We start from the raw sequence: 26,494 nt of genomic DNA, 5'->3' as shown, positions 1-26,494 counted from the left end.
TATATATATATATATATATATATATCTATTAACAGACATCAAACTTAACATGCAAAACAAACTAAATATGAAATGCAATTTAGAGATTAATGATACATTTTACCATGATACACGTACCTGTATATTTAAATAAACTGCAATCACTGAATATTAAAATGTTTTAAAAATATTTTACTTGCTACATACATTTGTACATGTACATGTAAAATGTACTTATCGTTAGAAACCGTATGTTAAATTAAAAGTGGAAAACGTAAATATTAAGTTTACAGTGTTATTTCAGTAGACAACAATATTAAATTTGTATAAGTGACAAGTACATGTACACACAATCTAAATTAAATAGGTGAATTACAACAAAAAAATAATAATAATAATATAAAAAAAAAAAAAAAAAACTTGTACATTTACAAACATTATAAGTGGCTAGATGACCAACGGGTTGTATTAATCATATTAAAACAACTGGAATCCCTGAGTTAAAAGTTAAAGTTCTGAAGCAAAGACAGTAGTTCATGGTTAACCAACAATATACATGTATGTAAATTCTAGGCTAGAAATTAGACAAAATATGTACAATACTTGAAGTAAAAGATTAGCATTCATTTCTTCTATGTGTCGTCTTTAAACAAGCAAGCACATTTGATGGACCAAAAATTGCTGTAACAAGCAGAGACCAAATTAATGTTGTAAGCAGCAATGTTGCTGCTAAGCAGGCACTAATTTATTACTGTGAGTGTGCTACAAAACAATTATTTAACAAAAACCAGTTTATTAATCACATTCACTGCTATTATTTATATTCCAAAACATATACACTAATCATCATTACTTGAAATAATACCCATACCAAAAATTACATACACGGTCACATTACAATGAACAGCAACAGCATTTTACACAAAAAATAGGGAAGAGAAGACAGTTAGGTGCAGTGCCATAAAATCACCCATGTTTCACATGCAAATGGATTTGGAAGATTACAACACTGATACCAGTTCAACAGACATACTCAAACACAACATCCAAGTAAATAAGGAACGTCACCACGCCTAATGAAAATACAACATTTGTATTTCACAACACCTACAGGTACATGTACATACAGGTGCAACAATGAGGCAATGTATCAGAAGTGAAGTCATTGGTGAAATGTTACCAACATGTAGAATACCATAAACAGTGGCACATCCTGAATTAGGAGAGTGTATACCTAATACAAACAGAATACTAGTATCAGGATGTGCAAATGACAGCCAAAAACTTACATAGGCACCATATATACATGCAACAACAATCAATACCAAATCTCTCTTGTCATCAAAAGTAACAAACTTTAATCTTAAACTGATAGTGATACACTGACTGCACACATTATTAAAGCTTCCCTCGAATGTAAATTAGTTGCTTAGTACCAGTAAAAACTATAGCTGAGAAAAATAATGTTACGGCAATTTTTAGTTATCATTTGGTTACAGCAAAGCAATATTTTTCTTTTAAAGACTGAAATAATTTCCCAAAAGTAGAGTTTTTCATTCTATTTATATACATCTAAATATTTACCACTACTTTATGAATGTTCTATATATGTGGTGAGAAAGGCATGCTGTAATGCACAATTAATAATTTTCCATAACAAGCACTACATCCAAATAAGCTAAATAAAGTTTAAATTAGCTAGGATCCACCTCTGTTATGGTACATTAATAAATGATCTATTATTGATATAACATCATGACTTACATGAGCTCAGTCCAGTGTCGTCTGCATGAGTAAACAAATAAACAAAAATAACATGCAGAAACAAGATTAGTATTAATTCATTTCACAAAACATGCTGTCTCAAAATGCTTTAGTATCACCTTTCACTTTCTTAGTTACAAAAAATAATTTACATTATTACAGTAATCAGAAGTGACAATTTAAGATCAAATGGTTAACCCAGTATTAGTATTATAAATACACAAATGTACTGCAATCTATAAATTTACGGGCTATTCAAATTTTCAAATATGTTTGAACAACGATATTATGCATTGCCAGTTCAAGATAAAAAACGACAATATCCATCCAACATAGAGTTTTCACGACTATCTTTGTTTTTTTTACGATGCCTCAAGATATCAAGCTGAAAGTTACTGAACAAGTTTCATGTTTTACCAATTTTTCGCCTATGAACTTAGGCAATATAAAACATTTTGGGATCCGGTAGAGGGCCAAGCATTGCTTTAACAGTACTCTCAAAATTCTTTTTAATAGTAGTAATTTTTTAGTTTGGTAAAATTAATTATCTACCATTTTATATAGGCAGGTTTGTTAAACTCCATCCCTGAATACAATATTAAATTATTGTTAAACCATAGATTGTATTTAAAAACAGAAAGCCACCACATGTATTTATTAAATACGTATATTTGAACATTCAACAGTATTATTAAACCGGAGTACATGCAAGAACACTTTCATTGTTAACTACTTAAAACTTTATTTAAATTGCATAGTAACCCAGGTAACTAATCTACCAAATAGCCTAACAAAATATTACGTAAAAAGATAAATGTTTCCTGAAAGTTCATGCATGTAGTCATATCCCACTGATTAGTAATATGTTGGTAGACAACTGAATTACTGCTACTTGGCATTCAATCAAACAACAAATTACTGAGCACTCATAATGTCAGCATTTTAACTTTTAGGATAATGGAGAGATACTATGCCAGCATCAAGCAAACCAGCACGGTAAATACCATATGCAGTATATTCAAATATTTTCCTGCCATTTATACACAATACTGGCTGGAAATAATAACAGAACAACTGGAAAAAGATTTGACAAAGACTATGGTCGATTTACTTTTTAACTTTTTCATTAATTTTGAGTTGAAAAATTGTTTTTAGCAAGTATTTTCACTTGACAACAATGGCAGAACTTCACTGTCATTTTGAGGAAATTATAGCCAATACAACTAATTATGGAATATTAATTGTAGTTAAAAACCCACAAAGATTGTGGCCAGCAAAACAAAATGAATATGGAATAAGTGTTATCAATTTTTTTTATAGTAATTTTAAACCACATTAACTGTTCTAAAATGTAATATTAATAAAAAAACACCCACAAAAATAATACCCTTTTTCACATATGCACATTATTTTATATATTTAAATACAAAATATTATGTAAAAAATATGTGAGTAAAAGTTATAAATTTGTACCCCATTATGGGTGCTTTTTGTTAAAAATTAATCCAGTAAACTAAAAGTATAAATGTTTGCAAATTGTCTTATGGTGGCCCAATGTATGTTTCAAATCGTGTAAAATTGCTTAGAATACTAATATACAATTTCTTGTGTTAGATCGACGAAAACATATGGAGTAGTGAAACTGTAAAGTTTATTATCACAACTAAATAGTTTTATTTATAATACAGTTATGTATAAAAGAAAAAAAATCAACCTTGTAATATATGCCTTTAAATAAATAAATACATACATACATATATATATTGACAGCCATAGCCAAGCTGCAGAAATGTTAGTGTATTGAACAAAGGCAACATAACCAGAGTGACAAAGTTTGAAAAGTGATGACCTTTCTCAGTGGGTGGAGAGAGAAGACTGTCAGTGGCAGCCAGCAGGAACTTGAGCAGTGATTCCCACGTGGCACGCGTTAACATATACGATTCCTTGGCAACCGATTCGATGGCACGCAGAACTCTGTGACATAACAGGGCCTGTCGCTTCACCAAGTCAACTCCTATATTAAATAACAGTAGTAAATCTTTTATAAACTTAACAAAGAAAAAAATCTAGTTATTTCAAACACACCAACAACATATTAGCAAACTAATTTAGGCTAAAATACATACATGGAAAATGTATGTCACACACACACACACATCACACATAAATACTATATATATGATGAAAAGCCTAATGCTATGTGTACACCTTCATCATTCAGTGGCAAGAGAATAAAACGGCCATACCTAGTGAAACTAGTGGGGTGCAGGTTCCCTCCCCAATACAAACAAGTTTCCTTTTTTGTTTGTCAATCTGGCGAAGACATTACATTACCATGCCCCAATACTTTTTTAAGTCCCTCTCCCCACTCCCTTCTTATTTTAGTGAGGTATGTCCATTTAGACAAGTTTCAGCATGTCATTGTTACCTGCTTGTGGCCTTGGCTTGAACAGGTTTAGTAGATGAAGTAGGATACTTTGTGCGTATGGGTTGGGGTCTTCGATCACAGGTTTCGGTACACATGGCTTGGGGATGATTAGAGCTGTGAGCCACTCACAATATACCTTCACACAGTCATTGATTGTGTCGTGCTCGGTGAGAGGCAACCCCAGGCCAAAGCAAAGAACCTGAAAAATTAAACAAACATTCTGAGAGTACTTCTAAAGAAATACATGTCCCCTACCGGGCCCAACAAATTTTCACATCTGCTAAAATTCAAGGACCATAACGGTCACACAAAAAAGGGTAAATGCTCATGAAAGTCAAACCTGATCTGCCCAATATCTTAAGTCATTATGAAGAAAAAGTAGGACAGATGGAGAGACAGGTGGATGGACTTAAAACAGAATATGACAAAACCTATAGTCCCTTCTAGTTGGACTGGTAGGGGACTAATAATTTAATAAAATTTAAAAGCTATCCTGGAAACAACCCATAATAATAATACACTTTGCCCCTGGTTCAATTCAAAATTAATTATCTATTCTTGAAAATAAAAATATTTTTAATTTGAAATTTATTTTAACACCACATACATTTAAAAATGTAGAATATTTTGTCACACTGTACCTCAAATATATCAATATGGAACCAAATCTTTCAATGATCCAAAACAACTGTTCAATATTCTGAGTTTATCAAATTCTTTAATAGAAGTGAAAACAATATCAGCTAATCAGTTTTAAATGCAGACAGGTTAAGAAGAATCTGGTACAATAGTTACAAACCTCCATGGTCCATTTGACGTCTTTGTCATCCTTCAAATTGCTCGGCTCATCACTTGCAGCAGAAATGCTGAGGTTAGCAGCAATATTTCGAACGACAACACTTGCAACTTCTTGACCTACGCCAGGTGGGAAGTTGTTTAGAACTGACTGGTTACCCTTCCCACTCTGGATCTCCTCCTGAAGGGATGACCACTCAGAATACATAGCCGTCAGTGTGGCTAAGTACACAGATGTGGACTACTTGTAGCTCGTCATCTTCAAACAATCTGCAATAAAAACAAAACAATAACATCGCAGACCTGTATAACCATCAGTGATTAACATGATAAATCTAACTTTAAAAATACAAAAAGACTACTTCCATTACCACTGCATATACATATGTATTTTCACAACTCAAGTGATGCATGTCCGAGTACCACATTAATTAACCAGATCTCATGGTTAGAAGGGTGTGATTGCTCTGTGGTATTGAAATTTCAGGTTCGGTATCAGTATTTTGGGGGTGATTTACCTCGGTATCAGTACTGACACAATACTGATACAATTATCGAGCAGTATTTACAGTATACTCAGCTTTAAATGCAGGCTCGAGTTAAGGCTCAACTGTTTTTCTGTCGATTCTCAGGAAGAACGATGTCCATTTTGCATTTGTCAGATATATTGTTAGTGCTTTACTAATTGGCAGTGAAACATTTTTTCAATACCGAAATTACGTTATTTTGAGATTTGCTTGGTACGGTAAATCGGTACTGACATAATACCAATACCGAAAATTATTTGTGCGGTTTTGTGATATACAGTCTCATCCATACCACCAGCTCTACATGTACATGGCAACCCTGAACTGTCTAGATAGGAAATGATTTATAGTGCTCGTAATAGCTTCTTTTTTCTTTTAAATAAATAAATAAATTTCACTCTCAAATTTAAGATACATTTGGCTATAAATATACCATAAACCATCCTCATTGTTAATGTTACTTTGAAATGCAACAAAGTTTGAGTATTTTATATGTCATGATATATAGTCTCCCAGTATAGGCCTCTGAAAATTAAGAGAACTGTAGTTTCATTTGTGCCAGTCTAGTTTTGTGAGAAGGCAACTATATAGAGTGCTCATCCAAGGATTTATCCACAATTTTCACCACGATCTCATATCCAATTGGAAATGGGAAAATGGGAAAATCATACTTGCAACATTTTTCAAGCCACTGAATGATGTATCTAGCTAGAGTGTTTTCTAGCCCTCCCCTGTTTATATGTTATCAGGGTTGTCCCTGACAACATATGTGGGGATCGAGGGCTATTAAGGATACTTGACTTAAATGATGAAGTAAACCAGTTACAAGAACTTATAATTATTATTATATGTGTAATTGAACGGTATGTACTTTTATTTTAAAATTTAAAAATAATTAAAATAAATAAGATATAGTAGGTGAAGTATTGCCAAATAAATACAAGTATAGAGAATGTCCAAGCGACTCTAAAATTCGATTAAATGAAAAATGAAGACCACACACATTTGATGATTAAAAAAAAAAAAAAAGAAAAAAAAAGAGTATACTCTTTATTCAAGAACTGGGTGCATCCGGGTTTTTTTCATAGAAGTCTATTTTATTTTCAGTATAGTGTGGAATTTTTATCATTGCACATGCTTTAACCATTTTGGTTGCTATTGTCAGTTAGTGTCGACAAGCAACATTAAACTCAACGTAGTCACATTCTGTATGGGAAGCCATGGCCGCTGGCGTTTATTCAGGTTTGACATGTTTTAGTGCATCTACCCAGAAGAGGCGTCTGATCTCTTCTTTTCGAAATTTATAAAACGATATTTTTTTTTTACATCATGTTATGATTTATGCAGCCAACTGCACAACTTGTTTCAGGTATCTTGGCCGTTAACTGCTGTAAATGATCGACCAAAGTTGTCTCAATTCACTATCAAACCATACGTAACTAAGGAAGAGCTTCACCGTGTCACGTGATAAACGATGGCGGTCAGGGGTCGAAGTACCTGTATGTTCGGTTCCGAGAATAACAGGTTGTAGGCTTTCTACCAAAAAATAATTTGAGGGTATGTAATAAAAACAAAACAGACAATAAGTCCCCCCACTTGCATAAACCAAATACAGTTATGACACAACAGAAGGGCCCTGTTGCTTTCATATAACATCACGTCTGGGACTGTATCATTGATTTCGTATTACGTAACATCATAAATGGAAGCAAAACAAACTGCATTTGGTTAATAGACTTCCACTAGCTAGTCGACATATGTGGATGTGGAATGGGTTGAAAGCACACCGAAGTGCTTCATAACTAAAGATAGTAGTAACAACAACTGGAAGTAATCATACTCAGTGCACATCAATTCGCACTGAATCATTGGGTCTTTGGCATGTAAACAGTATTTGTCAGACACACTTGACTGGAATATCTGATGATATGACATATTATTTGCTAAGTCTATATTTCGTAATAAATTACAATCAAAGTTTATATTACTATGATGTTTTTGGTAATGCTTGACTTTAAATGTCTTTTTAAAGTTAATTCTTATGGAAGTTATTTCTGAGAACCGTCACTGTCAGGCAGAAACACATGACCAAAAGTAGTTTGTGCAGTCAAATAAGCTTAATAACTGCTAAACAAAATGCTTTGAATAAACACCGCATGCAGTTTAGAAGAAACAACCAAAGAAACAATCATAACCTCTGTAATAATACAATTTATCATAGCTTTTTGAAGTTTTTCACTTTTTTTTTCACCATTTTCCTCCAAAACAGGAAATTGTAAACATATGTACTCAACATTGAAACGATTTAGGCATAAATTAAAATACACAAAAAAACATCAAACGTCATTAGTAAATATATTTGCTTATTACCACAAAAATAACTGCATGTATTTTTAACTGCAACAATTGTAATAATAAATCAAGTGAAACAGCCTAACCACCTCTCTCATGGTCAAATATGTTTGAATCCGTATTCGTCGTAAGACGAGATTTTATATTTTTACCGGAAATGAAAACAGACTGCATGACACCGCAGACTTCGTGAACAAGAGAAAACAAAATATGAGTTCCATTGGAACAGGTGTAAGTTTCATAAAATGATGACTTATTAAATTCGAGATGTAAATAAATATCTTTACTTGTTTATACATCCAGGATATGTTTTGTTTCGGTTTTTCTTATTTGTTTCTTTTCCCAGGACAGTGTTGGATGTTTTGTTACAAAATCATGAAAATGAAAATGTTCATGAAGCTTTTTCAAAACAGACCCGAAGTCTGAATTGTAAGGTTGAGATTTATCCAAGTTTGAGATTGAAGGCAAACTATTTCTGAGCATAAATAGGAAGCACTTTCCTTTGGCACTGTCACTAACCCTAACTATTTATAATATTAGATTATAAGTATTTATAATGTTCTTTATACATATGACAGTGCCAAAGGAAAGCCATAAATATTGTTGTTTCCATGGAAAGTTCTTTGAATGATTCAGCAACGATATGTGAAACAAAATAGATTGCAATCAATTAACGTAAAAAAAATCAATAATGTGGACATAAAACAAATCCTTTCTTAGTGTAGCGACGAGCAAGCAAAGGGCCGCTACTCTAAACTCATTTTGACAAAATCGCGTCTCAGATTACATGCATTTTTCTCCAGCCTTATGTACATTAACGACTGGGGTAATAATGGGAATTGTGCCGAATATGTAAACTAGGGTGATGAATGCATTAAATCAAGTAACACTGCCATTTTAGTGCGAAGTAGATACTGACAATTGTTTTTTTACAAACATTGATAAACACTTTAAAGACATTTAAACATCCAGACGCAACTTCATATGTTTATAATATAATGGGAAATACTTTTAACAAATGATATTCGCCAGTGACATATTTTAAAACAACCGTATTCATAGTTAGTTTGTTTATGAAACGTTGGTACCGAGTAGTTATGGTGACCGGAAAAATACCTTGCAAGGGACGTAACTTCTCTAGAATACCTTGCAAGGGACATAACTTATCTGGACGTACACGTCACTAATGGTAGTTGTGTTTCTTGATAATAGCGCGCATACTTCCGTAAATGATATATAAATAACGTGGTAGACATTCAATAAAGCTTTTATAGGTTTAATTAATACCAAATTAGTTTGTTTTTGAAGAATAAATCACATTGAGAAAGTATTGAGTCACTGAGGACCAAAATATTTTTGTAGTGTTAACAGAAAAAAAAAAAATACTATACAGCCATTAGCCAAAAGTTTTTAGTGATACAGTTGTAGAACACAATTGCACACTTCTAGTTCAAAGTTTACTCCTTTATTTTTTTTTTATTTTTTTTGGAGGGGGGGGGGGTTTGGTGGTGGTTCTTTGGAAAATATTTAATCACCAAGTGTGAATAAAAGAAACTGTAGATTTCTTTACATAAATTAAAATAGAATATAGTAATTGGCCAAAAATTTCAGTGTTACAGTCATTTTTGTTGCATTTGTATACACTGACAAATGATTGAGTGACAGTCAGTGTGGCAAAAACATGTTGTATAGTGTTTCAGAAATTGATATGTAATACACCAACATGACCAAATGTATGTCTTTTATCATACTGTACTCATTTATGAACATTTTGATACTGATCATGAGGGATTCACTGCAAATTTCTCAAGCAACTAATAATTAAACAAAATATTTCTGTATTCAAGATTACCGTGTATTATTTTGTTGACATCATTGTTGTACCTGCACTTGTATGTATTGAGTAAAATACAAATTGGTGCTTTTTAAACAAAGTTACGAACATCAGGAATATAATCATGATATTTAGTGGTACGTTCAAGACAAGTTTCACATATATTATTTAAAATGACCAATCAAAACCAATTGTTCATACATAATTTTAGCCAATGGTAACAAAACTGTGATTCCAACTGACATCTGCATTTTAACAACACCAGTCATGTTTATTGTTTCATTTAGTAATAATACTAAAAACATGCTTGTTTTATTTAGGTATTGAAACTATTTCCTCATTCCAGCCAGTGCACCACGACTTGTATATTAACGGTTGGAAAGTGCATATAAAAGATCCCTTGCTGCTTATGGAAACATGTAGTGGGTTTCCTCTCTAAGACTATATTACAAAATTACCATATGTCTGAAATCTAATAGCCGATGATTAATAAATCAGTGTGCTCTAGTGGTGTCGTTAACCAAAACAAATTTTGAAACCATTTTTGTTTGTTCATCCAGTAATGTTGTCTCAAGTCATAATAACTTGGACTTTAAAATAATTCTGATATCAAAACTCGATTCATAATCTTGTAACAAGATGCTTTCAAAATCAACTGTTGCTTGTAAACGGTCTTTCAGCAAACTGAACCAGCTAAAAACACTGCAAAGAAATAGAATGTCACAGGAAACTTCAGTCTGTACTGTGCATTATGCATCTTGGCCCTGAAATAGAAAGTTTTGATCCAGAAGAAAGTATTCAACACTAGATTGAGTGTGCAAAAGGTATACACCATGTAAATGAACACAGTCTTCCTACTGTGAATTCCTGTGGTGGAATTTGATTAATAATTCTTGTCCTTTTAACAAATTTAATGACATGGTTTATATTCTTATGTGTTTTATGCTCTTGCTTGTCTGGCCTAAAATGAAAGTTACAACATGATTTAATTGTTTGTTTCATTTTACTGTTATATTTGTAAATTTGTAATGTTACAAATTATATAAAAATTCCAGTTATAATTGATCAGGAATTTGGGCTAGTGACCTTTCAAAACATTTATCATATTCTGTCTTGTTGTTTAGTGCATGTTTTATCTGGGTGTGTGAATAGCTATATATAAATTACTGTGTGCAACTGAATTGCAAATACATGTAATGTTGTAAAATGTTGGTGATGGGAAAGCCTTTCAGCTCAATAAATACATACATAAACGTTTTTTCGTTTTTCCCATTGACATATATACCAATAAATAAACACTGTTTAGTATATTTGTATGAGTATTAGTAAATTTTATCATCAATTATGTATATATCCTTAGTAGAAATAATATATATAATTTGATTATTAATATGTAGCAACACTATAAGAAGTTTTCACTTTTTGGCATTTCACAGACACAATTTTGGCAGACGGGTCACATGTTTGACAGGCAGCTAAAAATACAGGGAGTGACTAAACATATTGAAATTGTGAGGATAGTTTGATGAGATAACAAGTAAAATTGTCATATTTTTAGTTTTTTTGTTATAATGCTTCATTTTAGTGTGGTATGGTGAAGACACGTTTTTGCCAAAACCACGAAATTAGCCTCTGCAATACCTGTGAAATCGTCATTTTTCTGACTATAAAAAAGAGGTTTTTCTATGAAATATTAAAACTTATTTGTTTATTTTCCTTCTAATTAGGTCCATTTGCTTCAGTTTACATAAAAAAAAGTTTTTAAAAAGTGTTTTAAAAAAATGCTTGCTCTATGCTACTTAGTGTTTTAGCATGGTGCAGCACTAGTTCATCAAAATAAACGTCTCTGGCACGATATTTATTATTGTGATGTTTATTGCTGTGCCGTAACATTTATCCATTGGATAGAATTTTCCATTTGCAATCACGATTTAATAAAATCAGGCATATGTGCTTTATTTAAGAGCCTCAACACGTACAACAACATATTTTAATAAATTTTAGACAAAAATATTAAGTACAATACCTTTGGTAACCTTTCCAGGATTAGATGTTTAAAGATGACACATTTAAACATTATGAAAGTTATTTTTATCCTGGCACCTCGAAAATGCGGAATGAAAATATTGTGGAACGAGAATTATTCGTATCAAGCATTTTACATACACCCAATAAAAAAAAATATTGCAGAACTGAATGGAATTGATTATTTATTTTGTTATTTTTGTTTCTATATATGTGCTTTGTGTGGGTTGCATTATATGCATTATCACATTAAAGTTTTGGGGTGTATTATTATGTATTTTAAGGCCTTCATTTATTTTCTTTTTTAGAAATTATTATTTCCTTTAGTATTTTTGTTATATATATTATTATTACAGGCCATTGCTTACATTTGTTTCAAAGGTTTTTCTCTCTTTTTTTTTGTTCTTAAAAAAAATCTTACTTTAATTATCATTGCAGGTCATTAGTTATTTTAAGGGTCTTGTTTATTTATTATTTGTTTTTACTCTCTTTTTTGATGTTTCATTTTTTTTCACCTAAAAAATCATTTGAACATTAACCTTTCTTAATATTTATATTAATCTTTTATAGCAAGTTCTAGGGAAAGGTGAATAGACACACAAATAATGGGAAAACAGACAATTTGAAAGTTAAACTGGCTGTTGAAAACATTTCATACATGTAAATCTAACATGTTATAATGATTGTCAGCTCCATGTAATTTATTCATTGAAACATATTCATGTAACTACTTTCAAAACTTGTACTATAAGTCATATGTAGTTACATTACAAATCTGCACAGCAATGTACTTAAATGAAGTACTGAAAAAGTATGTTCAACTACATAATTATCAAGCATTAAGTCTCAAATGTTAACCATAACATTTAGAAATTAACATAAGTGTATGTACATGTTAACTGTAAACTTACCTGAAGTTATCCTGGTACCAACAAAATAACAGGAATGATACACATCCATCCCACTACTTGCATGTTATTGTCAAGTGCACACCAGTGTGCAGACAGGTACACGGCAGTCATCACAAACAGCAGTTGTCATCAAGTCACAGTTATGCATTAATTACAAAACATGTTCATATGGTTGCGAGGCAATCCTCAGCAACACAGTTAATGTTCAAACGGTTAACTAGGAATCAAAATATGCATTGATGACAACTGCTGCTTGTGATGACTGCCTTGTACCTGTCTGCACATTGGCTAAACCGATGTGTATTTTGATTCCTACTTAACCTCTGTGTTGTTTGTATATAAGTCTCTATGTGTGTGTGTGTGTATAACGGAAACATTTATAAATGAGAAAAACCCCGTTTTATTTAGTTAATAATTAAATTAATCAATTAATTTATTTATTATCATTATTATTAAATTAATAATTTATTTATTATGTTATTTATTTATTTATTATAATTACTAACATTATGCAGTAATTTAATATTATATTATTATTTATTAAGTATTAATTAATTGATTTTTAAAAAATATTATTCATTAATTAAGTTTATTTATTATTATTATTATTATTATTAAACGTGATATTCCATTAAATATCGTGGAAGCAACGTGTGAACCTGAGACGAGTAATAATAAAAATAATCCGATTCCGCCAACAGTTTTCAATCACATTTTAAATATGCTCATAATGGCCGGCGGAAATATTCGAGATTTTGTTTGTAACTGAAAACTGGATAATTGCAGGATTACTATTTGGACAAACTGTCTATTTATGCGTAAAACGTGACTCGGGAAGTTTTCTTTATACAGTAAGTGTTTATATTTATTGGTACATCTCATATTTCGCCACAAAATAATTAATTCCATGGTTGTATCAATTTCCCTGAAATCTGGGCGGAAAGTGCGCACTTGCTTTTGCTGTTAAACTTGTAAACATGGGTCCAATAAATGTAAAAATGTAAAAAAACGGACCGTAGATGTTTACCTTGGTGAACTAGATGCAGCACCATTCCTCAATAATCTAGCACCACCTTGCCTTAATCAGCACCATGCTGCCCTGAGATTAAAGAAGCCTTTTTCACTAATTAATTCTAAAATTGCCTTTATAAAACACCCAAAAAGGTATTATTAATCAGGGCTTCTAGAATTTTTGTTAAATCCACTAGCCATGGGATCAGTGATTAAATCAAATTACTAGCCGCAATTAAAAATTCACTAGCCCTACTTTACTTTAAGTTAATACAATTTTACTAAATAATAGTAATTATCAGATATATCACCTAAAGAGGCAGATAGGGCTTAAAAACACTAACATTGGGAGTTGAGGTGGGGTCAGGATATTCATATTTACAAAATAGACTCATTTGCAATATTTAACTATTATTTTGTTTACTAGCCGCTGGGCATGTCAATAGTAGTTATTTACTAGCCCAACACTGAATATCACTAGCCATGGGCAGGGGTTTCCCCAGGGCCGTTAGGCGTAGCGGCTCGACATGCCTTAAATCAATTGCCGCTACGCCTTGATCTGAAGTACTTTAGAAAAACAATTATCACAAGTACGAGCGTGGCAGTCGACTACCTCTTGCAAACAACTTGTGTACCAGTATATCAAGCACACCTAATCACTATGACAGGTAAAACACTTCCTAACTACTTAACAATGGACCAGTCGTCTGCTCACAATTGGTGTTTGGTAATTTTACCACATCTACTGGGACCGCTAATCTGTCAGGAAGGCACTTACGTGTAATGGGATTCCCGTGCCGAGCAATCAAGCTTCAAGGCCAATCAAAGAAGATGCCTATTTAACTCAATAAACAATAGGTGAAGCACTTTTTAATAGTACAGTTAAGTTGGCAATCAGTAATTTCTATCCTAACACGGTTACACCCCCTTCCCAAAACACATACTGAAAACATCCAGGACTGTTGGTAACTAATTTAGCCATAGGCTAATTAAAAATAATTTTTACCCAAAAAATGGCTAATAAAATTAGCAAGTGGCTAAAAAATTTGCTGAGCCATTTTCTATCTTCTGATGTGAATAAACAGTTACATAATCTATTCGACACCTCAAACATAATAATACCAAATATTCAATTAGCATAATAGCGATCTCGCGACCAGTAACAAGAAACGGTGTTATCCAGAATACAGCGTATGCCTTATGATGTTTGCTAATTTTAATAATCAAGGTTATTAATTTTAATGGCATGCATTCGACATGTATGACAGCAATGTGACGGTGATTCAATGTCTGGAAGATATGTAACTTGCTATTTTAATTTTGTAAAGTCTTTGAACCAAAGTAATGAAAACAAACCGACAATGCATGTCAATTTGAATACACATGCCAGTTCAGGGCCGAAAGACATATCGGCTATCCCAAGGGCTGAGTTCAGCTAGACCGAAAGAAAACAAAATGTTCGCTACACTGGTTTGTGTGCTTCACGTTAAACCAAATGGACACCAATCAAATAGTTCGCGAACGTTAGGAAGAACATTCGTTGGCTGAACTGAGGAACGCTCTTGGCGTAATATACGTCACGCTTCAGAGTCAGCTGACACCCACGTGTCAAGAGACATCGTTGCGGACATTAAACAATACAATTACACAGAAGTAAATCTTGATGTAAATTTGTAGAAAAGCAATAGTTGTTTGCATCAATGAATACCTAACTGCAGTTTCGGTTATTTCCTTTGTCTTTGTTAATTTTGTACCTATGGTCGTGAGCACGCATGCAGATCGCGATCGCGGGAAATGAACATGCAGTATTTATACAAATTGCAGTTACACGTACACTGAATTAGTTTACAATAATCATATTTGTTAGATAATGCTAGATATATATTTGTAAAACTGTGAGGTGACATTTAATAAGTTAGCTGGATTTTAAAAAGACCGTACAATTTTATTTTATTAACGTTTTTATTTTTTTTATTTTTTTATTATAAATGAATATACTGTGAAGTCAGCATTCTTAGCTTAGGTATTTTACAAGCAAAAATCACAACAAGCATTTAACACGACGCTGAAATCAACAGCAACAACATGGTGCAAATTATGAAATTGTTGGGGGTGGGGAATTGATGGGATATTTTAAAACAAAATTTAACCCCCCCAAAAAAACAACAACAACAAAACCCAACATGATTTGATGGATTGAAGGCAAACGCTTAACTGTTTTCAACCCACTACCCCACTTCTTTTGGCTTGATTTTTGTGTTATAATGATGCTAAATATGTAGGCGCCTTAAAAAAATCCTGGGGAAAGGCCTGCATGGGAGTGAGGCTACCATAATCTAGAAGCACTGTATTAATTAATAAAATATGCCTTTTATATGTTTTGCCATTTATTTATTAAAGCAAGCACATAAATTACATTAATGTTTATTTCAATTAATTTTTGTGTATTTTTAATGAAAAGCAAATGCCCCGAAAATGCCCCCAAAGTGTTTGGTCTACCATCAGTGTTTCCCCTAGGGGCCGGAAGGACCCCTCACCGACCCCGTGAATTTCTTTACCGGGACATTAAAAATTGTAACTAGTAAAGAAAGGGACGAGTTCAGTTCTGTGATTAATTAGCCGATATTAAAAAAAAAAAAAATGCAAATGCTAGTAGTCATAAATATACTAGTATTCCACAAATATGTACATTGTTAGAGCCCGGTGGCCAGTGAGGGGAAAACAAATAAACCATGATGATGATGATTGATGAAAAAAAAAAAAAATCGGCCAACATCTATATTATATTAAATTATATTTAAACATTACATAATTAAATTTGCAAGACTTGAATTTTTTTTTTTTTTTAAGTGCGTTATATGAATAGCCTGCATTCACCCCAATCCCCCAATGTTAGTATTTTTAAGCTCTATCTACCTCTTTAGGTGACGTATCCAATTATTACTATTATTTAATAAAATTATACTAACATAAAGTAATGCAGGGCTAGTAAAAAAATTTTAATTTTTAAATAATTGATCCCATGACTAGTGGATTTTATAAAAATTCTAGAATCCCTGCAGACTATAACAGGAAGTGTTTGTTTTTTAGAACTTACAAAAAGTCGGATCCATTATTTGTTGTTGTTTCTGTAAACATTAGCGACAGAAGTGGTTGTTTTAACGTTTTCTACGCGTACTTATGTGCCGTCATGCAGGCCAGTAAATACAGAGGGGTTCCACTAAAAATGCACTCATTACTTGAGTTTAAAAAAAACAAAAAAAACAAAAAACTTTCAGTAGCAACACGTTTATTGTTCAGTTGTACTGTGGCGGTGAAACAAATAATTTTAAAGAAATATTTTAACTTTAAAATGCTTAGGTCTGCAGACTTAGGTGCCACCAGTGTATATCAATTACCAGCATTAAAGAGAGTTCCAGCTAGTGCTGAGTTCAGCCAGGCTGAGCAGAAAAACATTCGCTAGACTGGTTTATGCACTGCATGGTAAACCAAATGTTCATGTCAGAATCCAGTCAAATATCCTTTGCTGACTGAACTTGGGGAAGGTCATTGGACTCTGTTGACTGTTCATAACACGTGCATTGCAGCTATCACTGGATTACAGGTAGAGTGACAGGTTGTGTACATGTTGAACCGTGGCTGTGGTGCAGTACGGGTTTTTTATTTCGAGTGAAATGTTCACCATATATACCTACAAGTCACTTGAAGTTTTATGGTTGGCCTGATGATGTAGATATACATATAGGGAGAGATTGTTATGATAATAGTTCTATGGAAATGGATAATCTAAAACAATAAAATGTAAGTAATGTTTGAATTCAGTGATCATAAACGGCTCTAATAGTGAAAAATATTGTGTAGTGTTTAAAACTAGGGTCTGTCCCTTTAATGAAAATAATTTTAATTCTATATTGCATTAAATATATTCTGACACTTTGATGTAATATAATTAAAAGATAAAGATTGAACTGGCACATTACTGCAGACTGACTACGCTGTATATGATAAATTGTCATCCCCTTACAACCCCATTGTTTTTTATCTTGTCATCAATGTGTTAACTAATGCTTCACTTTTAGTCAACGAATACCGACACTGGTATAAATGAATCTGATAGCATATTGGCAAACAAAATAAATAACAAACTCATCATTCAGATTTACTTATAATCCGAAGTTGCATACATGTAAAATGTCTGTGGAAAATGCTGTGGACACTATATTTCCATTTTTTTGCTGTGGTCATTTTCTTAATTGCAGAGGTTGATTAATTTTTAATGTTTTGAAAATTTGAGACAAAAAATGAATCATAGTAATTTTATACAATATTGCCTAGTCAATTCATACCATTGTGAACAGTAAGTTTGTACCATATAATGATAAAAAAAAACATAAAATGAATGGTTACCAGTCACATCATCCTGAGGAGAAAAACAATATACTTGAGGAAGAAAGTTTATAAAATTTATACAATAACTAAATTTATTATATGCATAGTAATGAAGTATGTAGATCTACAGAAACCATAAAAGTGATATTCGGTGAAAAGTCATATGTTGACTGTATTTTAGTTACAGTGAAAATACAGAAATCATATTTATATTTTGGTGAACATTAATCAATCAGTTATCTCCCTTGTAAATTATTACAAGTTTAAGTTTAAGTTTGATGATGCATCTGGTCAGATTTGAAAAACAAAAGTAATTTAAACAAGTCAATTGTACCTATAAAAAATTTGATATATAACTATATATTATATTGGTGAGGTATGATGACTAGATAAATTTCATTTTTACATTATGATATGAAATGACTCTCAGTGATGGTACAAAATGACTAATGTGTGAAAATTATTCCAAGTTCGATGATGAAATAAACATAATATTTTTTGTTAATTTTGAATAGGGACAAATGATAATTGATTGACAGTGTTCTACTATTTGATGTCATAGAATTGTGTAGCAATCTCTGAAACGTAGCTAGCAAATTGCTAAATAAAATGTTATAGACAGTGTCATGTACCTTAATATCACAGTAACTTTGTTAACCAAGATGAAAAAGTTCTAACATAATTGAAGAGCAACAGTATTCTTTGGTGTTTTCGGGCTAGGTTCATCAGTCCAGATCTACTAATATTAATTACTGAATGTGGACATTTTCTTATATATATGTATATTTGTATGGCTATATTTATGCCAGGCCCATATTTAAAAATATGTATTACTCTTAGATGTACATGTACCAAAATACAAATGTAAGTAGAATGGTGGATGTTGTGTGGCACTAAACTACTTGGAATAGTTTTTGATTTACATAAAACACAATACATAGACCTGTACCTTTTTCCTTGAATATTCCAACATGTACTTGTACATGTAGGTGAAGTTTACTGTTTTCAGTAAGATGATTAACAGTCCATATTTGTATTTTTTCAGTATGATTTGTCAGCATCACAGTTTTCTCCTGATGGCAGAGTTTTCCAAGTAGAATATGCTCAGAAAGCTGTAGAAAATAGTGGGTAAGTGGATCTGTTTTTACAGGTATTGTCAAGATGAAACATTTAATGATTAAAAAACTAGGCCATGGCTTGTGCTTATCAAACTTTACAATCTACAGTCCTTCCAGAAGGGTAAAGAAAGAAAGAAAGAAATGTTTTATTTAACGACGCACTCAACACATTTTATTTACGGTTATATGGCGTCAGACATATGGTTAAGGACCACTCAGATTTTGAGAGGAAACCCACTGTCGCCACTACATGGGCTACTCTTTCCGATTAGCAGCAAAGGATCTTTTATTTGCGCTTCCCACAGGCAGGATAGCACAAACCATGGCCTTTGTTGAACCAGTTATGGATCACTGGTCGGTGCAAGTGGTTTACACCTACCCATTGAGCCTTGTGGAGCACTCATTCAGGGTTTGGAGTCGGTATCTGGATTAAAAATCCCATGCCTCCCCTGGGATTCGAACCCAGTACCTACCAGCCTGTTGACCGATGGCCTAACCATGACGCCACCAAGGCCGATTCCAGAAGGGGAATGCCTTTTTTCATACTATGGAATTTACCCCAAATAATTTATTTCTGAGCGGATTGTTTTCTAAATTACACACAAAAATAGTATTTTATTTGTTAATTCCAAAATACTTTTATTTTTATTCTTATATCAAACCAACCTAAAATTATTTACACAAAAAAAACATTTATGTAGGAGGATAGGATGGACTATAGACCTCCGATCTCTAATAATGTCATACAATTTGTTTGGTGTTGCCATGGTGTCTTGAGTCTAGACTAAAAGTTTTATAAGCAGAGAGCCAAGTGCTATACATATAAATGTTTTAAAAGCTGAACTGGAGACTAATACGATAGCGGTGCTGTACAAACTGCATGTAACAGATCAATAAGACTTCAGCAGACTATTAGAGTAGGACACTTGCAGTCGGGACCCAGGACAGGAGCTTATAAAACAAGTATAGGCACGAATCACAGATGTGGAGTCCTGACTTGGTAATGGCACAAAAAGAAAACTACTGTATTTGTAAGTTTATGAAGATACTTAAAACCTATTTTTATTGTTTAATTTCAGGACAGCTATTGGGATTCGTGGTAAAGATGGAGTGGTGTTTGGGGTTGAGAAACTGGTTACATCAAAACTGTATGAAGCGGGCACCAACAAGAGGATATTTAACATTGACAGGCATATTGGGGCTGTAAGTGTCACTGTAATTTAATTACGTGATGAAATCTTTTTGACACAAAAATATTTAATAAATAGGAAAATATTACACAGTAGTTTCCCATGAGGATATTAAGACTCGGTTTTATTTAGTTCATTATGTATGAGAATTTCCTTATCTTTTTTGCTATATTTTTCATTCCATTTTTAGTTTTTTCTGTGATTTGTGTAAATTTAGGTAGAAAATTGGGAAATGTGCTTGAATTGAGAGTTATTGAGGATTGTCGGGACAGTGTGTCTGTATTATTATCATTTGTTGATTATTGACATAGAACCTTTTTTGTGAACTACATCACAGACTTGCTTGCAGTACCTATTTATTCTGTCAATGTTTGTCACAATAATCTTATGCCACAAACATTGCTATTTTTATTTATTGCTGTGGTTTATGTGTAAGATGTTACTAACCGATCACCCTCTATAACCCTCTTAAATATTTCTGGGTTGTGTCCATAAAGCTTCCATCATATGCAAGATTTCATTAAATTTATTATAATTATTATTTTTTTGCAGTCAACATTGTAATTTTAATTTTCCTTAAATAAAAATATCTATCTACATGTATGCTGTCTTAAGTGTAAGAGTAAGGCTTTAGAAGAATTTAATTTATTGTTTATTTTACTTTTTAGGCTGTAGCTGGTTTGCTGGCTGATGCCAGACACTTGGTGGACAATTGTCGGGATGAATGCTCCAACTACAGACATAACTATGGGTCATCCATCCCTCTTAAGGTTAGCTTGTATTGGTTAAGTCTGCAGAGTAACACTTCATGTTAGTTTCTAATTTGTACTTTTGTCTACAGTTCATGTGATATTTACCTAGGTAACCAGTTGTTAGATTAAATGTGGATTATATTTATATAATTGGTTGCTTACCTGCCGATACATTGCACGTAGTTAAAAATGTTTGGCTCAGGTTGTTCAGTTCAAAGACCCTTATGTTCACAAATGCAATAATGATAACTACTGGTGTGCTGTGCATCAAGTTTCCAAAATCAGTCTGAACACTTTTGGAGTATATTTGCATAAACAAAGTGTTAGTGGTCTTGAAGTATGCAAGTTTTAGTTTAAATATGCTTAACCAACATGCAAAGAAATTGATAATGACAGATTGTACTAAATCTTGCAACTGCCATCTAATAGAGTATGAAAAGATTTCTTCTTGAAGGATCATGTCAGTTTGTACTTCACAATGATTTGGGAGAACAATGTTGACCTACTATGAAAGATTGCTGCTTAATCCTGTGTCAAAGTGACTTACTTTGTAATTTGCACCTGACATGTTATTGTATAGGAATGCATATATGCTAATATTTTCCTTTCTTGCAGCATCTCACAGACAGGGTCTCCATGTATGTCCATGCTTACACCCTGTACAGCTCTATTCGACCATTTGGGGTAGCTGTCATTCTCGGTTCCTATGAAGAGAAAGGACCACAGATGTATCTCATTGACCCATCAGGAGTATCATGGGTATTGTTTTGCACAAATTTATATTATCATCCCAAAGTACTGGTTCATCGGGGGGGGGGGGCTATACTATTAGTTTTTATTTCTGTCTGTCCGTCTGTTCTATATATAGTTTTCTGGCAATGCATCAAGTTACTGAGCTGAAATTTTGTGTATATATCTTTATCATACAGAGTTACAGATGAAGTGTGACTTTTGTGTTTAATTGAATTTAGGAGATAAAAAAAATTGTTGGGCCAGATAGGTGACATGGGGAAAAAAAACTGTAAAGAATTTTCAAAGAAAATGATTATAGAATTTATGGATCTCAATGAGCTTGAAGTTCAAAGGGATTAGGATGTAGCTCAGTGTTAGTGTGTACCTGATTGATTACCCTTGATGGTGTATAGGGGGGATCCTGTGCCAAAGGCCATGGTATGTAGTCCTGATTTAGTGCAATGAAAGATTCCTTTCTGTTTTATTGGTAGGAGTAGGCTACATAGTGGCAGGGTTTTTCAAATTTGTATCTCTATTTACAACATTTTGAGCTAAACCAGGCCTTCTAGAATACGGTGGCCCGATGCCCGAGGCCAGTGTCTTTTGGATTCGGGCCAGTAAAAGTTATTTTGTACAATCCCGATGGCAAGTGGTAAAAAAAAAAAAAAAAAAAAAAAAAAAAAAAAAAATCTACAATGCTACGTCCTACGATCATACAAAAACAAAATAAACATCTACAAGTCACTTCTTTCAATTTGCTATCACATGCAATATTTCACTAACAAACAGTTGGCCACCAGTAATCTCTGACCCATCCATGACATCAATATACCCATTGATATAACTTTATTAAAGTTATAAAGTGTAAACATTGGAAAAATAAAAGTTCATTGTTTTGCCGCCATTTTGTTTTTGACACTGGAATTCAAAGATTTGTTACTCTAATACTAATAATATGCAAAATGGTAACCAGTCTTTTATTAGTTTTAAAGGTTGCATGTCACTATTTACAAATACTTAATTTAATTTAATTTATAAAATATGACATAAATTGCAAAAAAGTTTTTTAAAAAGCTTAGGAACACAGTATCATGAAATAGATAAATTTAACAAAATACCCAAATTGAAAAATTATTAATATGGTGTGTGTGTTGGGGGGGGGGGGGGGGGGGGGGGGGGGGACATGTACAGCTAATAAAGGTTTAAACTGCAATACATGTACACTTTATGCTAATAAAGGTTCTTAATTGTTTGTTTTCTCTTGTAACTTTATTCTAAATTGATGAAAATTATTTGCATATTTTCTCAGTATGAAAAATGGACATTTAAAAAGTTAATTATTTTAATTTACAGTTTTTTTGTTTTATTAACAGTAAAAATTGGGCAAGTGAATTTTTCACCATGGCCAGTGAAATTTTCAAATCCACTGGCCCTATGGCAAGTGAATTTAAAAAATATTCTAGAACCCCTGGCTAAACATATGCTATACACCAAATAATCATAGTTTAAAATGTACTGAGGTGTCTGTTGTCAATTATCCCTTTCCTTGACTTTGAAATGACTATTGGCCTTTAAAATTAAGAAATTATTATTGATTTGAAATAAATGTATTTTTCGTTCTTATTATTACTTAAAAACCTTTAAGCCTAGTCATATTTGTTGATATATTACCAGAAAATAAATGTTTATTACCAAAACCAGTATGTTCATAATATATTTCTTCTTCTTTTAGGGTTACTATGGCTGTGCAGTGGGTAAAGCAAAGCAAGCTGCAAAGACTGAAATCGAAAAATTAAAAGTAAGTTGTTTGAGTACAACAGATGTGTTATTTTAGTAACATCGATTCTCAAAATTAAACTTGTTATTTTTGGTTTTTTATTCGCTATCATTAGCTTTTCATTTTTGTAAAAATTTGCTGATATAATTTGTCACCCATTAAATAAACAAAATGACTTGGATTGTAATAAAACTGATATTCTTCTTGCATTTTTTTCTTGAATTGAGAGTTATTGAGGATTGTCGGGACAGTGTGTCTGTATTATTATCATTTGTTGATTATTGACATTTTTTGTGAACTACATCACAGACTTGCTTGAAAATTAATAGTATAACAATACAGCATATAATTAAAAAAGTAGATGTCTTTAAATGCCTTTAAACATTACTTAATGAAGTTAGTGACATATAGATCTATATTTTTTGTTAAACATATTTTTGAATTTGTTTTATCACAGATGAAAGATATGACAATGCGTGAACTGGTTAAAGAAGTAGCAAAAATGTAAGTATATCGATTTATAATTTTTTTAAATATCTATTTGGCATGCTTGAACATCTTTGTAACACTTATAGTCCTTCTCACAGGGAACTCATTTTTTCATACTGAAATTATTTAGAAAAAATATTTTTGTAGGAGAATGGGATGGATTAGATAAATAGAGACTTTCATCATGTTAAAGAGATCATCTTTGTTACTCAAGCAGATCATGTGCATGTCTTAATCCGGCTAACTTACAAAGTGACAGGTTTTTGGGGATAATATCTAAAGGGTGTGTCTGCAGATTTTAGTATAAAGAAAAAGTACACTCTCGGTAGTGGAAATTTTGAAAGAGTCTATTTCGACCCAGGATGAGGCTTGCCGAGTCCCAGGGTCGAAATTTCCACCACTGAGAGTGTACTTTTTTTTCCCACATGACCGCATATGATGGAGTCTTTTTCTCCCATCCATCCATTCATTAAATAAACCATAAAACTAACCCAACTCGCATTAATATGACATCATATATTACAAACAACGTATTATTCCCCATGTTAAAAGCAATGACATCATGGCCTATGCAAGACAGATTTATTTTATAGCTAGGGATGGGAGAAATAGCTGATTTTGACAACTATCTTCAATACATAGTAATATGGTTATCTCTCCTGGCTACCAGTCTGTCCATCCCAATGCATTTTATCTAAAACACATTTTTCATTGTTTTTTAATTTCAGTATCCACATAGTACATGACGAAGTAAAAGACAAAACATTTGAACTGGAACTTAGTTGGGTTGGTGAAGGTAAGCCAGTGCATCTTTGTTACTTAATCTTGTAATGCTAAGTATCACAGTGAATGTAATACTATTCATCTGTTTATCATATGCACACTAGTTTTATTTGCTTGGAATAAATATTTAACTAGTACAATGTTTTTCAGTGTTAATAAAAAATGTTTTGTGCTGTATAATGCAAAGTTGGTGATCCTATGTGTCTGACCATCCATCATTATATTTTTTCCTCGCTTGCTAAGGTTCAAGCACCATGTCCAGGGCATACAAAATTGCTGCATGACAAAGGTTAATGGGTTAGCAACAAAAGCTGTATGCATACGACAGTGAAAAACATCATGCACAGCTGAATGTTATTGAAATAAGCATTGTTTGATTCACCGATACATTTAACAGTGAAACATTTTCCCCTGGTAATGCATGATTTTTCAGCTTAAGATATTTTTAAATTGAAAAGTTTTCTTAAGAGTGTATTACTATATTATATAAAACTTGTTTTGTGTGATATATTAATACAGTGTTATTTCTGTTAGTTTCGAATAACAGTGTTACGGATTGTATTTTTGTTTTCAGCAACTGGAGGTGTGCATCAGTTGGTTCCACCAGATGTTTATGCAGAGGCGGAAAAATATGCTAAGGTATGGTTAATTTTGTAATTCTCCATCTATCAATTTATTGAAACAGATTTTCAAAGCTATTTTAGCGATACAATATCATAAAACCATTGTAGGCTATGACATCACTACAACTCGCCGTAAAATTGTCATTGCCTATGATGGTTTTACGATAGCACTGAGATAGTTTCAAAGTATGGACCGACACTTTTATATAACACTAATAGTCTGTTCTGTATAGTGCAGAAAAAATAAAGAGAATGATAAAAAAAACCAAAAAAAAACCAATTCATTTAAAAAAAAAAAAAAAATCCTGAATTGTTTCAACACAAGAAAGATTTGTAAATTGTACACTAAAGCAATGACTGACAACTTTATCATTTCATGAAGTTACAAAGTTGATAAAACAATTAATTTTCTTATATATATATATGCTAACAGATTTCCTTTTTGTTTTTCAGGAGGCACTTGAAGAATCTGATGAATCGGATGAAGAAGATTTATAGTGATATTATTCATAGACATTTATCATTTGTGTCTTCATCTTCATCATCTACTAGACTGGTTTCATTCTCAGTGCTTTGCATTAGCAACATGAAGAAAACTTTTTATTTCAGGGTTTATGTACAATAAGTCTTAACTGACTGCTTTACTAAGATCATTGTTATTAATGCTAGTCATACTAGAGGATGAACTGGCATTAAACAGCACTGACGTTAGATCATATGCTACATGCATTTGTGAATGTTACAGAATATATATTTACATCACCAATCAAAGTGTCTTAGTTTTGTCTTCTCTACCACTGTGATTAATTGTATCCAACTCATTTGAAGAAAAAAATTAAAGAGGTCTATTTATTCATCACAAAGTTATTGGATCATGGCCATCTGAGAAAAATATTCTGAATGTATTTTTCAAGGTGATTGTCATGTAATACAGCTTAGTTCTTAAAGGATGTTTTGGAAGCGAAAACCCACACAAATAAAACCTGTTCGCTTGGGAAATTACTTAAGATGAACC

The 26,494-nt window shown here is 32.4% G+C and overlaps 2 protein-coding genes across 6 annotated transcripts in view; one reads left to right on the top strand and one right to left on the bottom strand.

Moving 5' to 3' along the window:
* The window catches only part of LOC121371094 (ral GTPase-activating protein subunit beta-like), a 58,917-nt gene extending 51,167 nt beyond the window's left edge, over nt 1-7,750 (bottom strand). For 3 of the 5 annotated variants that reach the window (XM_041496740.1, XM_041496737.1, XM_041496741.1), the window contains exons 1-5: nt 7,689-7,750; nt 4,971-5,236; nt 4,172-4,370; nt 3,593-3,757; nt 1,744-1,764 (exon numbers count right to left, since the gene is read on the bottom strand). In XM_041496740.1, the coding sequence (XP_041352674.1) occupies nt 1,744-1,764; nt 3,593-3,757; nt 4,172-4,370; nt 4,971-5,174 (589 nt within the window). In that variant the 5' untranslated portion in view covers nt 5,175-5,236; nt 7,689-7,750. The remainder of the gene's footprint in view (nt 1-1,743; nt 1,765-3,592; nt 3,758-4,171; nt 4,371-4,970; nt 5,237-7,688) is intronic. The other 2 variants (XM_041496738.1, XM_041496742.1) reach the window with 1 other exon arrangement.
* A 252-nt stretch (nt 7,751-8,002) lies between these two features.
* LOC121371093 (proteasome subunit alpha type-3-like) lies at nt 8,003-26,250 on the top strand. Its single transcript, XM_041496736.1, has 10 exons — nt 8,003-8,076; nt 19,061-19,143; nt 20,213-20,336; nt 20,992-21,093; nt 21,691-21,834; nt 23,540-23,605; nt 24,042-24,088; nt 24,802-24,869; nt 25,431-25,495; nt 25,933-26,250. Exons 1-10 carry the CDS (start codon nt 8,056-8,058, stop codon nt 25,975-25,977), a joined length of 765 nt encoding a protein of 254 aa, XP_041352670.1. The 5' UTR covers nt 8,003-8,055; the 3' UTR covers nt 25,978-26,250.
* Nucleotides 26,251-26,494: the final 244 nt, after the last annotated feature.

Source organism: Gigantopelta aegis, chromosome 4 (assembly GCF_016097555.1).
Source record: "Gigantopelta aegis isolate Gae_Host chromosome 4, Gae_host_genome, whole genome shotgun sequence".
NCBI lineage: Eukaryota > Metazoa > Mollusca > Gastropoda > Neomphalida > Peltospiridae > Gigantopelta > Gigantopelta aegis.
The sequence above is the reverse complement of the archived record's forward strand: the minus strand, read 5'-3'. Positions and strand labels throughout refer to the sequence as shown.